The 12817-nt window shown below is 37.6% G+C and overlaps 1 protein-coding gene across 3 annotated transcripts in view; it reads left to right on the forward strand.

Moving 5' to 3' along the window:
• LOC143253672 (M-phase inducer phosphatase 2-like) overlaps window positions 1-12817 on the forward strand; it is a 92338-nt gene that overhangs the window by 9968 nt on the left and 69553 nt on the right. For 2 of the 3 annotated variants that reach the window (XM_076507878.1, XM_076507880.1), the window contains exons 2-3: window positions 130-427; window positions 12389-12483. In XM_076507878.1, the coding sequence (XP_076363993.1) occupies window positions 294-427; window positions 12389-12483 (229 nt within the window). In that variant the 5' untranslated portion in view covers window positions 130-293. Of the gene's footprint in view, window positions 1-129; window positions 428-12388; window positions 12484-12817 lie in introns of those variants that run through there. The other variant, XM_076507881.1, reaches the window with a different exon arrangement.

Raw genomic sequence — 12817 nt, forward strand, 5'->3', positions numbered from 1 at the left:
ACAGTTTAAAATTATTTTGATCATTAATCTTTTGTTTTAAGCAATGTTATATTAATCTCTTAAAATTAAATATTTTGAATTTTATAATTAACTCTGTATAACAAGAAAATATTTATATTCTTTACATAGGTTTTCAGTGAAATTATTAAATGTTGGAGGGACAAAATGCTACTTAAAGAAAAGAAAATCAAATCTACATGAAAATATAAAGAAAAATATATAATAAGAAGATGATTATTCTTATTCCACATAATAATACATAGTTGTACATCAAGAATCAATATACATTAAAAATGACAAACTCTGAAGAGAAAAGCTGCCTAAAAAGAGCACTTGAATTCACTCTATCTGTGGACTTCAAGGAGACCACCACAACATCTCCAGTGACAGATTTAACCATGAACTTAAGTGGATTAATGAAAGAGAGGTAGGTATTGTGAATTTTCAATATTATTTTCTCACCTGTAAGTTTTGCTGTTATTTGAAACTAGTCACTGTCGACTGCAGTAGGATAAAAAGTTATTTTCATATGCTTTGAAAATTCAGTTCATTATTATTATGACTTCTCCATAAAACAAGTGTTACTGTTGTTGTCTTTTTAATTAATGTTTCCTTTGAAATATATATATATATACATACCATACACAAAAACAAAAATATTCAATCATTGACTGTTTACACCTTTACACTTTAATTAATTATGAACCTACTAAATCACCTTTTCTGTTAATTTGAGTTTTAGAGCCTGCTTCTAAATTCATTATTCTATATTTCTACAAAAGTTACCTTAATGAAAATGTAATTTATTCTGTTTTAATGGGAAAAAATGATGTTATTTCTCTCTAACATTCTTGTATTGGCTAGACACAATGTCAGAGTATTTACACTTCAGATTATATAATGACTTTCATTCAGAATTCTTTGCTTTCTCTGTTGGTTTTTATTGTATATCAAATGATAATTTATCTGGATAGCTGAGTACTGCAGATACCATCCATAGACTAGCCAGAAGTTTGGACAGGCCATCTGAATCAGAATAAGTGAACAGCTTATGTATGCAGCTTTTAAACCAATGTCTTGATTTACTAATTGATAGAGACATATTCAATTTTTGATTACTCATGTTTTCACAGTATACATGTTTTATATAACTCAGACATTACCATTGTATCTAATTACTGAATTTTTTTAAAAAATTGTATATTGGTTTTTGTATTTACATGTAAAGTATCTTATTTATCTGTCTGCTCAATTCCAATACACAAGTATCTCTAAATATAAAAAATATACTTATATTTTTGCCTTATATGTTTACTTTATAATGTTAGCAAATGTGTTTTAGTTTGTAGTGCTTTTCTATGATCTGAATTGCACAAAATTGTCTGTTTCAATTCTAAAATAATATGCTTACCTCTTTCTTTACACAGTAGCTATTCCTCACATATTTGCCTTTGAGATTTTGCATATGTTACAAGCCTTGAGCTAATTTTCCATTAAAACACATTATAACTTAATTGCACATGTGCACAATGCAATAATGTGTAAATACCCTTCACATCCTCTGTATGTAGTAGATCTCAACAAGCATTTGCACTCAGAATTAACTTCATTCTTATCCTTGGCACTGTCTTTTAACAGATGTTTCTTGAAGTTTAATCTTAATTTCACTGAAATTTGCACTGTCTTTTCACAGTCTGAACTTTCTTTGGATTCCTTTTCTTTTATTTTAACTTTGATTTAAGGCTACACTGTCAGTAAATAACTAAAAAAAAGGAGAATTGCTGTAATGACCATGAATTTACAAGTAATAGTGACTACTACCTCCTTCAGTGTTTTGGTGATGCAGCCAACATTACCCTTACTTTGTCTGCAGCTAGTAGAGACTTTTGTGACTTCCATCTGGCCCCTTTTCTTTACCCTAAAGTCTTTAGGGATTTTACTAACACCATGAAGAATCAAGTAAAGGCTGCCTGACACTATTTCTCTTGCTTCTCTTGACTGCTTGAAACTTTCACCTCTCTTTCTCACCATTTTTTGTCCCTCTACCTCTTCTTGTCATCCCTCTGCTTGTTTGGGTTGTTTGATCAAGTTTTCTGAGTCATTCCTAACTCACTACTGGGTTCACCTTGGAGTCTTTTCCAATTATTGACTTAGTATATCTCCATTCACTTTTGGGACATGGAACAACTAGTTACCTCAGTTATTGCATTTCATGTGCTTCCTGCATTTATTATTTTTGGGAGGAACTCTTCCAACTCTAGAACATCTTGGCCATTTAGGGCAATGAAGTTTCTATAATGGACTTTGAGCAACCATTGGAAAATGTCTTGTGTTCTTTTGCCCCTCGGTGTGGATTCCTGTACGTGGTGAGGGCACCTCCCAGGGAAGGTTCTGTTCTATCTGGTTACCTTCTCTGGGATCTAAACATCCACCCACGTGTTTGCCGTGTGTGGCGACCCGTGAAGGGGAGCAGAGGATCCTGGTGGTTGAGGGGTCCAACCCTAACACACCACTTTGGCCTCAAATTCCTGTAGACGGGCGGCCTTTGGGTGGCCCCCCTTGGGTCAATCGGCTGGTCCACTTGGGCTAGAGCCAACCAAGTACCAGTGTTGGAAGTTCTCAACGGGTGTTGTGGACATTGTGCCTGATGCTGGTGTTTGGGTATAGTGCTCATGAAACCCTGGCGTTGCTGCATTGTCCTTGCATGACTTTGTAGTGCGTCCCCTTGTAGGGCTCCATGGTGGGTAGGGTCAGTGGGTACCGAAATTTTTTCTTTTTCCTATGGATCCTCCAAAAAATTTAAATAAAATTGTAAAAAAACAGTCAATGGGTAAGCGACCACGTCTTGAATACTCAGAACAGCAATTTTCAACATCAGTAACACACGTACCTCATTTTCTTATATTACATTCTCTTTCGGAAAAACCTTTAGGGCAAATGTCCCCCCTCTTTTTATTCAGGAGGGACTAGAGCGACATGCTGGCTCTCCAAAGTCAGTAAAGAAGCTTAGATCTGGAGACATATTGGTTGAAACATCCACATCCCAACACAGTGAACTCCTCTTGAATTCAAAGGCAATTGGGGATATACCTATTGAGGTTACACCCCATGCTACCTTGAATTCTTCATGAGGAGTTATTGTTGAAAGGGATTTGAAGAACGTTCCCGAGTCAGAGATTCTCACTGGTCTCTCCACTCAAGGAGTTTCTGCAGTGAGGCGCATCTCCACTCGCAAAGATGGAGTTACACTGCCAACAAATACCCTCGTTTTAAAATTTACTTCACCACGTGCACCTGCCATCATCAAATTAGGTTATCTCATTTGCAGGGTTCGGCCATACATACCAAACCCTCTTCGATGTTTCCAATGTCAGAGATTCGGCCACTCAAAGACATCTTGTCGTGGTTCCCTGACATGTGCTCATTGTGGAAGCAAGGACCACGATGCCTATGACTGTGACATGAACCCACATTGCATAAACTGCAATGGTTCTCATCCCTCTTACTTTCATTCTTGCCCAAAATAGTTGGAGGAAAAAGAGGTGCAGCGTATGAAAACGACACATAACATTAGTTATCCTGAGGCTCGGAAATTGCTGTCCACAACTCCATCTCGGACATATGCTGCTGTACTTCATTTCACAACTACAGTGGGAGTGCAGATAGATCTCTCTGTGCCTCCAAGAGAATCGTTTTCAAAACAAATGAAAAGCCTTTTGACCTCCGTGGTTAAAAAGGTTGATGAATCGACTTCCACACCCATCTCTGTTCCTCCCATACCTTCCAACAAACCTCAAGATCCACGTCCTTCAGTTTCAAACACAGGCATTTCTTCTGATACATCTTTTTCTCCCACCACAAGAGACAAAACAATTATTCGTTCGCATCCTCAGTCACTGGATTCCCCTTCCAACAACAAAAACCTGCCCACCCAACCCAGAGCAGGATCCATGGAGGTTGATAGACTTCCTCCGACTAAAGACAGTAAAGAAAAAAGACGTGGTTGTAAACCGAAGGGTTCTCCAGCTACTTCACCTACCCATTCTTAAAAATGGCCACCTTGATACAATGGAACTGTCGAGGTTTACGTTCTAATCTGGATGATATCAAAACGCTGATTGCTTTCTACCATCCTGTTTGTCTTTCTTTACAAGAAACATTTCTCAAAACTGCTGATACTGTCTCCATTTGGCAGTTTTCTCTGTACAGAAATGACAGGTTGTGTGATGGTCGAGTACATGGAGGAGTGGCACTGTTGGTTGATCAACACGTGCCCACCCTGTCTTTGTCACTCAACACACCCTTGGAGGCTGTAGCCATCCGTGTTTCCTTGGGTCATACCATCACTGTTTGTTCTCTGTACCTGTCCCCTGGAGAGACATATGGTCAATCAGATCTTGATGCTCTCGTTGAACAGTTGCCATCTCCATTTCTAATCCTAGGGGATTTTAATCTGGGGAAGTGCTATTATTGATGGGAGGGGCCGATCTGTAGAGCGGATGCTCTCTGATCACAATCTTTCTCTTTTCAATACTGGTTCTTCCACTTACTTTCATGCACCTAGTCAGTCCTTTACCGGTATTGATCTCTCAGTTTGCTCCCCTTCATTATTCTCCCATTTTTCATGGAGGGTTGACAGTAATCCACTAGGCAGTGATCATTTTCCGATCCTTTTAAGAGAGACTGGCCGTGGTCGATGCCACCCTACCCGCGTTCCCGGTGGAAGCTGGATCAGGCAGACTGGTCCACTTTCACTGCTCTCGCAGAACTTGATCCTGCCATTGTAAATCAGCCATCAATAGATGACTGTGTAGCAGCGGTAACTGACTGTATTACACATGCAGCTGCTCAGTGTATTCCTAAAACCTCGACACGTTTTCCACGATATCCTCGTCTGTGGTGGAATCCTGCTTGCCACTTAGCACGGAAGGCTCAAAAGCGGGCCTGGGATACTTTTGTAGATATCCCACACTTTCAAACCGGTTGCTTTCCCGACGGGCCCGTGCACATGCTAGGTGGGTAAGACGTCAAAGCCAGAAGGAATCTTGGATTAAGTTCACAACCAGCATATCTTCTACCACCAGTTCCAAGATCATATGGGACAGGATTTGAAAGGTTAATGGGCACTACAATTCTGTCCCCCTCTCGATCTTACTCTCTGATGGTCAGGAGGTGACTGATGTTCGGAACATCACCAACACTCTAGGTGAAAGCTTTTGCTGGGTATCTAGCACTTCTACTTGTTCCTCCACCTACCTGGCCATCAAGACTCGGGCAGAGCGATCACCTCTTTCTTTTCGAACTGCCTGTTTCTTTGACTATAATCGTCCCTTTACCCTGGTGGAACTAAAAATGGCCCTTCATCGGTCTGCCAGTACGTCTGTTGGACCTGATGATATTCATTATGACATGCTGCACCATCTATCTCTTGCTTCTCTTGATGTCCTTCTGATTGTCTTTAATTGGATCTGGCAGGAGAATGTTTTTCCTGATGCCTGGCACCAGGCTATTATTTTACCTTTCTCTTAGCCAGAGAAAGATCCCAAGATTCCTTCAAACTACCGTCCAATTGCTTTTACGAGCTGTCTCTGTAAGACATTAGAAAGGATGGTTAATGCTCGTCTTGTTTGGTTCCTTGAATCAAACAACCTCCTCTCGCCCACCCAGTGTGGGTTCCGTCGACAGCATTCCACCACAGACCACCTAATTCATCTTGAAACATCTATCAGAGAAGCCTTTCTCAAACGACATCTTGCATCAATATTCTTTGACATTGAGAAGGCTTATGACACAACATGGAGATATGGCATTTTGTGAGACCTCCATATGTGTGGGTTACGTGACCATTTACTCATGTTTATTAAAAAAATTTTTAATGGACAGGAGATTCCAAGTTTGTGTGGGTTCAACACTTTCCCGTTCTTTTGTACAGGAACTTGGAGTCCCTCAAGGCTGTGTATTGAGTGTTACACTCTTCAGTATTAAGATAAATGCCATCACTGAACAACTCTCTCTCACTGTTGCGAATGGGCTGTATGTCGATGACTTTCACATCTCATGTCAGTCGTCAAACATGAGATATATTGAGCGGCAACTACAAACTGCCCTCAATTGTGTACATAAGTGGACTCTGGCGAACGGCTTTAATTTCTCTCTCTCCAAAACTGTATGCATGCACTTTTGCCATCGACGGGGTATTCACCCTGATCCTGAACTTCATATCGGTGAAGTTTTGCTGCCAGTGGTCCCGGAGACCAAGTTCTTGGGGCTTATCTTTGATCGTAAACTGACCTTTATACCACACTTAAAGCAGCTTCGGGTCAAATGCACAAGAGCACTGCACAACCTCCGTGTTCTCTCTTCTACCAGTTGGGGGGCAGATTGCTGTTCAATGTTAAAGGTATATCATGCTCTTATTAGATCAAAACTCGATTATGGATCAATGGTCTATGGCTCTGCCAGACCCTCGGCCTTAAAGATGCTGGACCCCATTCATCACCAAGGACTTCCACTCTGCACTGGGGCTTTCCGTACCTCTCCAGTTCAAAGTATATACATTGAATCTCATGAACCTTCTCTACACCTTCGCCATTTGCAACTATCTTTACAATATACTTCGAAACTTTATTCCTTACCAAAGCATCCCACATGGAAATGTGTTTTCCTTCCTCAGTGGGCAGTACTTTTTCAGAACAGACGATCTGTCATTGCTCCGTTTGGCCTTCGCTTCCGGGCGCAATTGGATGAATTGGGTCTGTCCTTGGATAACATTGCAGATTCCACAGGTCGGCCCATCCCACCATGGCTTATAACAGCCCCCAAATGTGACCTTTCTTTCAGTCACCTAAAAAAGGCAGATACTCCAGATTGGAAGTACCGTCTTTTATTCAATGAATATCTTTGAAACAATCATTCAGTTCCCATTTATACAGATGGTTCCAAATCAGGTAATTCGGTGGGCTCTGCTATGGTTTGCTATGGGTCAGTAGTTGCACGCAGAATCCCTTCTACAGTTTCTGTGTTCACTGCTGAACTGTATGCCATATCTCTTGCCCTGGATCATATTGCAGCTGAGCAGTACTCCAACTGCACTATTTATACTGATTCGCTTAGTTCTATACTTGCCTTGGAATCGCTACACGTTAGCTCACATCCTATTCTCGCTGATATTCGAAACCGACTGGCCCATTTCTCATTAACAGCTACTTCAATCCAGTTTTTGTGGATACCAGGCCATGTTGGTATTTGTAGGAACAAGCTTGCAGACATGGCAGCTAAATATGTCTGCTTCAGCACCATCACTCCTATGCCTATTCCATACATGGACTATGGTGTTGTCTACAAGGCTCGGCTCTGTGCCACCTGGCAGTCCACTTGGAGTGAGCAATGCGACAACAAACTTTTTCAAATCAAACCCAAAATTTGACTTTGGCCATCTAGCTTCCGTAAAGTTCGGAAGGAGGAAGTTGTTCTCACTAAGCTACGCATTGGTCACAGTTTTTTAACTCATCGTTTTCTTTTATCTGGATCTGATGCACCAATGTGTAGTTTGTGTAACACTCAAATCACTATCAGCCACGTTTTACTTTCTTGCCATCGTTACAATTCTCAACGACGGCAATATTTTAAACATATTTTTTCCCAGGGTCAGTCTGTAACATTGGACAGAGTTATTGGTGATGGTGACTCTGTCCACCTTGATAATGTTTTTAATTTTTTAATGGCCATTAATCTTTTTAATCTCATTTAAGTGTTGCATATTTATTCATTACACCTTTTTAATTGTGGTTCCTTTTTTACAGTTTTAATCTCTCTCATTCAATTTGACATTGGACAATGGCCAGAACATTAAATAACTCGACACCAGGACTGGAAAGGCCAACTTCAGGTGACTAACGCTACTGTTTGAACTATCCATTTGAACTACTCGTTAGTCATCCTGGCGAGTTGTTGTTATACTTTTGCTGCATATCATTTCACACTTTTACTACTTTACTTTTTAGTACTGGCCATATTGACTCATGACCCAGAACAAGGACTGGAAAGACCAACTTCAGGTGACTGACGGTGGTTTTTATACTTACCTGTTGGTTTTCCTGGCGGGTTATGATCATTACCATTCTGCTACAAGTAGTCCTTTACAACTTTGTTGACTGGATGTCAACATTGGTTTTTATGCCATTTTCTGTTTTAATTGCCGTTTTGCTTTTATCTTCAATTACTTTAACAAATTTTACTCCATTTACTTGACTTTTATCTTTTTTACTGGACATTTGGCTTCTCGTTATTACGATTTTGCGGAGTGTCTTTTAAAACTTTTATTCTTTTACATTTTGATAATAGCTGCTACGACACATAACCCGGAACCAGGACTGGAAAGGCCAACTTCAGGTGATTGACGGTAGTTCTTGAACTTACCTGTTAGTCTTCCTGGCGGGTTATGATCATTACATTTTTGCTAGAGTAAATACCTTACAACTTCTTATACTCTGCCTTCTATCTTAACATTGTGGACTAGGTGTCAACATTGGTTTTATACTTTTTTGTTTTACCTTAATTTCCATTTATGTCTATTACTACATTTATTTTTTTTTATTTTTTTTACATTTTTACCAAATGTCTGGTGCAGATAGCCTCGCTGCTTTGTGCCATAAAACACTAAATCAATCAATCAATCAATGTGTTCTTTTGCCATCTCTTATGACAACACCACCTTCTGTTCTTGGTGGCTGGACTGTGTCAACACTGTGTTCAGAATTCACTGCTATGTTTGGCACTGGCTAGTTTTTCATTTCTTCCCAACACATCTCTTACAGGTTGGAACATATCTCTGGGTGGATCCACAACCCTGGGGGTTTGATCTCTTGTGGAGCATACATTTCACATCAGTGTTCTGGATCTCTTGGCCACCCATCAGGTGTGTTCTTATTTCCTGCTTCATCTTGGAGATCACTTGATTATGATCCACTTTGACAATCTAATGATCATTTTCCATAAACATTGTCAAAGAAGGACTTACATTTGCTTCTGCACATTAAAGTTTCTGTTTTAGGCCAACTCACAATGAATTTGTCTGACAGCCTGTCATGTTGCTGGGGCTCTGAACTTGGTAATAGACTGACTCTCTCATTGAAATAGGATTTTTTTTCTGGAGTGCTCAGGTATTTTATGGGATTTCTTTCCACCTTGGTATGCCAATAATCAATGCATTTGCTACTCCTCTCAACACAAAACTCTATTGATGTCTTCAGTCTTGACTGGTCTAATCTCTATGTATGTGTGCTCTCCCATTTAACTACTTATACCTTTTGTTATTGATTCAGGAGATTCTTTTGTTGGTTCCTGTTAGTGACACTTCCTTTGACTGGTTCTGTCATGGTTTTGTCTTTTTCTTCACTGACTGGCATCTGCAGCACCTCTTCCTCTACCTTCATCCCAGTCATTCTTGCTTCACCTTTACACATCTCTCTTTCACCTGGCAGTGTTATGCCTTCATTTTCATTTGTGGGATTCAACTGGTGAGAAAGAGGCTGGACTATTAGGCAACCTTATCAGTTGCCTTTCATCATTCTCACTGTGATTCTTTGTTTCTTCTCCTGTTCTTTCCATTTTGTTCCAGTCTTTCCTGATTCATCATTTGCTCTCATCTAGTTACTTCATCTGACTGTAACCTTGATGGAGTTGTATACACTCTTACTTAGATCCCTGTTAAATCTTTGACAACTTACTCCTTATACCATCTTTCATAAAACTTATTTCCTTCTTGCTTGAAGTCATCATGGGTATGAATTATATCTATGCCCTGGTTGCCTCCCTTACTTTGTGTTGCAAATCTTCCATGATTTTATTTCTTGACGGCTCATTTCTTCCTGAGACTTGTACAGCTCAGGAGGGAAATCATATCTCTTCTCACATACTTCCTCCATCAATCTCAGCCTTCTATAATCACACAGATCTTGATTGCCTTTTGTATCGAGTGTGGGGGGTTATTTGTTACTTTGTCATATACATCTCAGATTTATGATTCTCACAATAATCTATTCTTACCATGGGACCCCTCTTCTAGGATTCTCTTGCCCACTACACTTAATGGATGGGTTTGTTAACTCTTCCAGTTTTGTGTATTCTCCCCTTGGTAATGATGCTCAAAGATTTTTTATTATTATTATTTTTTAATATTTAATTGCATCAGACTTGTTACCTTCTCATTTTCTCGCTTCTCAGTTTTGCTAACCCTTGGATAATATCCTTCTCGCAGGAATGTGTGGACAGTTCCTTTATATTCATTTCTCATTACACTATGTGACAAAATTTTTACTTTTTCTTATTCCTGGGCATAAAGTGTCATTTTGTAATTGCTTATCCCTAAAGTAAATGGAAAAGACCCATTTTTCTCTTCAAACTTTGCTTTTGTGGCCTGGGAGTGTATAACAAAAACATGAAGGGAGATTATATTTGGGGGCTGATATGTGAAAGTGGTTTACATTAAAGTCATAAATCTCCAAAAACTACTCACTACTAAACATTTTTGTTCATTATTGTATAACTTTATTATAAATACACGTGGGACAATTTTTATCACCTCATTTGAAAAGAGAGTTATATGAGTCAACTTCCTATCCTATGACAATTGTCCACTATTTAAAGACTTATAAAAGATTGTAACAAGTGGCTCATATATTATAAAGAAAATATTAATAATTAAGACTTAAGTAATTGTATAGGCTACTAATAACAATAGAGAAAACTTGCACAAGATGAAGATGATAGAAGGAATTGTGATGTGTCATCCTTAAATATGAATGAAAGCTATTAATGTTACACTACAGTTCTAGATACCTGCAACAGTAATTATTTCCATTATACATTTCCAAAAGAAAAACTCCCAACTCATAATATTTATAACTTCTTTTGAAATGATTTCTATCTCACTCAAGGATAGCATAGACCTATCAGAACAGCAGTTACATTATGTAATATTTGTGCAAGTTAGGCAATTATTTGAATATTATAAACATTCATGTTTTGTTTATATAGGTAATTGTGACTTCCTGCATGAAAATTCAGGATACACTTTTAAATATTGATAAATAATGACACATTCTTTAGTGTTTATAGAGTAGTAAAAATAGGAATTGGAGTGTGAGGTTTGAAATGGTTTAATTCATGCTTGTGTACTTTCTGATAACAATTAATGTCATTTTAAGTTAGTGTTAAATATATATAATAGATCAAATTTAAGATTTTGAAGTAAAGTATGTAGTAATCATCTACTCAATTAGTTTTTCCTGTTCATTCTTTCTTTGTCGTTGTAGGTGCTATTTACACTTATAGCCTTTTTTAGACACTATTATAAGATGAATTAATAAAAAATTGTTTCAACTCTTTGCATTAGAGGTACATGTATTAACCCATTTGCTACATTTGTATTTTAACAAGTACGGTAAATCCTCCTACAACATTGGTTTGTGCAACATGGATTTGTTTATACATGCAAAAGTAATTTGCCAAACAGAAAATTTGATTATGTGTGGTTCACCCAGTATTCAAGTGTATGAGCACTCTAGATTGTTATAACTCCCTGAACAAGGGGCTTGGTCGGTTTGACTAACTACATCTCCATTTTGTACTCATTTAAAGTCTTTATAGAATTAATACTTTTAACTCTTAATATATTGTGTGTATCTTCACAAAATTTGACAGTTTTTTATTTAAAGTTATAATGCTTTCACATACAAGTATCGTATTATGAAGTATTTTTAATAAACCAAAATAAAACTTTATCAGTTAATATTTTGAGTGTTTATTTTGAATAGTTTGTGTGCAAAGTAGTTTTTTTATGTTAAGATTAGAAATGCTTTTTCTCATCTCAAAAATCCCTCCTCTCATCAGTGAAATTATTTTGTCTTCATTATTCATAGGTGAGTGTTACAATAAAATGCAATAATGTATTATCTCATTTAACATATTTTCATTTACAGGTGCAGGTTATCACATGTGAATGTTATTATGTTTATGATTTTATATTTTTAGTTCTTCTACAATACTATATAGGTAGGACTTTTCATTTATGTGTAAACAAATTCATATATATGCATTGATTGGAGATTTATTGCAATTGTGTTCCTGTATCCCTATTAATTTTGTAAGTTATTGAGTTCCTCCAACACAGCCTTCTGAAGAAACATATTCCTCATATTGGAGGAGGTCCCACTGTATATAGAATCACAGTACACACTGCAGTTTGCTGTATTTAAAAAAAAAAACTCATCCAGATTGAAATTGATATTTCTTTATACTTTTTGGTATTTTTATGCAATCATAGGAGTCTTGTGGTAACTTTTAATTGCTGTTAGTAAGTGTACTGTTTTGTTGTGTTTTTTTTTAGTATCTCTAGTACACCACATAAACGTCTGAAAAAGTTAGCTGATACACCTAACTCCTCCAGAAGGTCTATTCTTGGCTGTCTTAAGCTCTCCAAAGGTACAGTATAGACAATGAAACTTTTCCTTTTTTGTAAAATACTTTCATAATACTGCTAGAAGTTGTAGTTATAAATTAAATGTGTTCATGTGGATACACATAAAAGTGTTAGATGATTTTTTGTTCTTGTTCTGAAACTACTAGTAATTTGTATTTATTAAACAAGGTTAGTCAGTCTTCAAAGTGTTTTATTCAGTTTGATTGATAGGTTCTGGTATTTCATGTAGTAACAAGAGTAATTTGTAAAATTAAGGCGTGCCTTAAGTTTTAGAATATTTATATATATTAGATTCAGTGCACTATTCCACACCCTATCAAATAGGAAGTTCCAGGA

This window comes from Tachypleus tridentatus, chromosome 6 (genome assembly GCF_004210375.1).
Source record: "Tachypleus tridentatus isolate NWPU-2018 chromosome 6, ASM421037v1, whole genome shotgun sequence".
Taxonomy (NCBI): domain Eukaryota; kingdom Metazoa; phylum Arthropoda; class Merostomata; order Xiphosura; family Limulidae; genus Tachypleus; species Tachypleus tridentatus.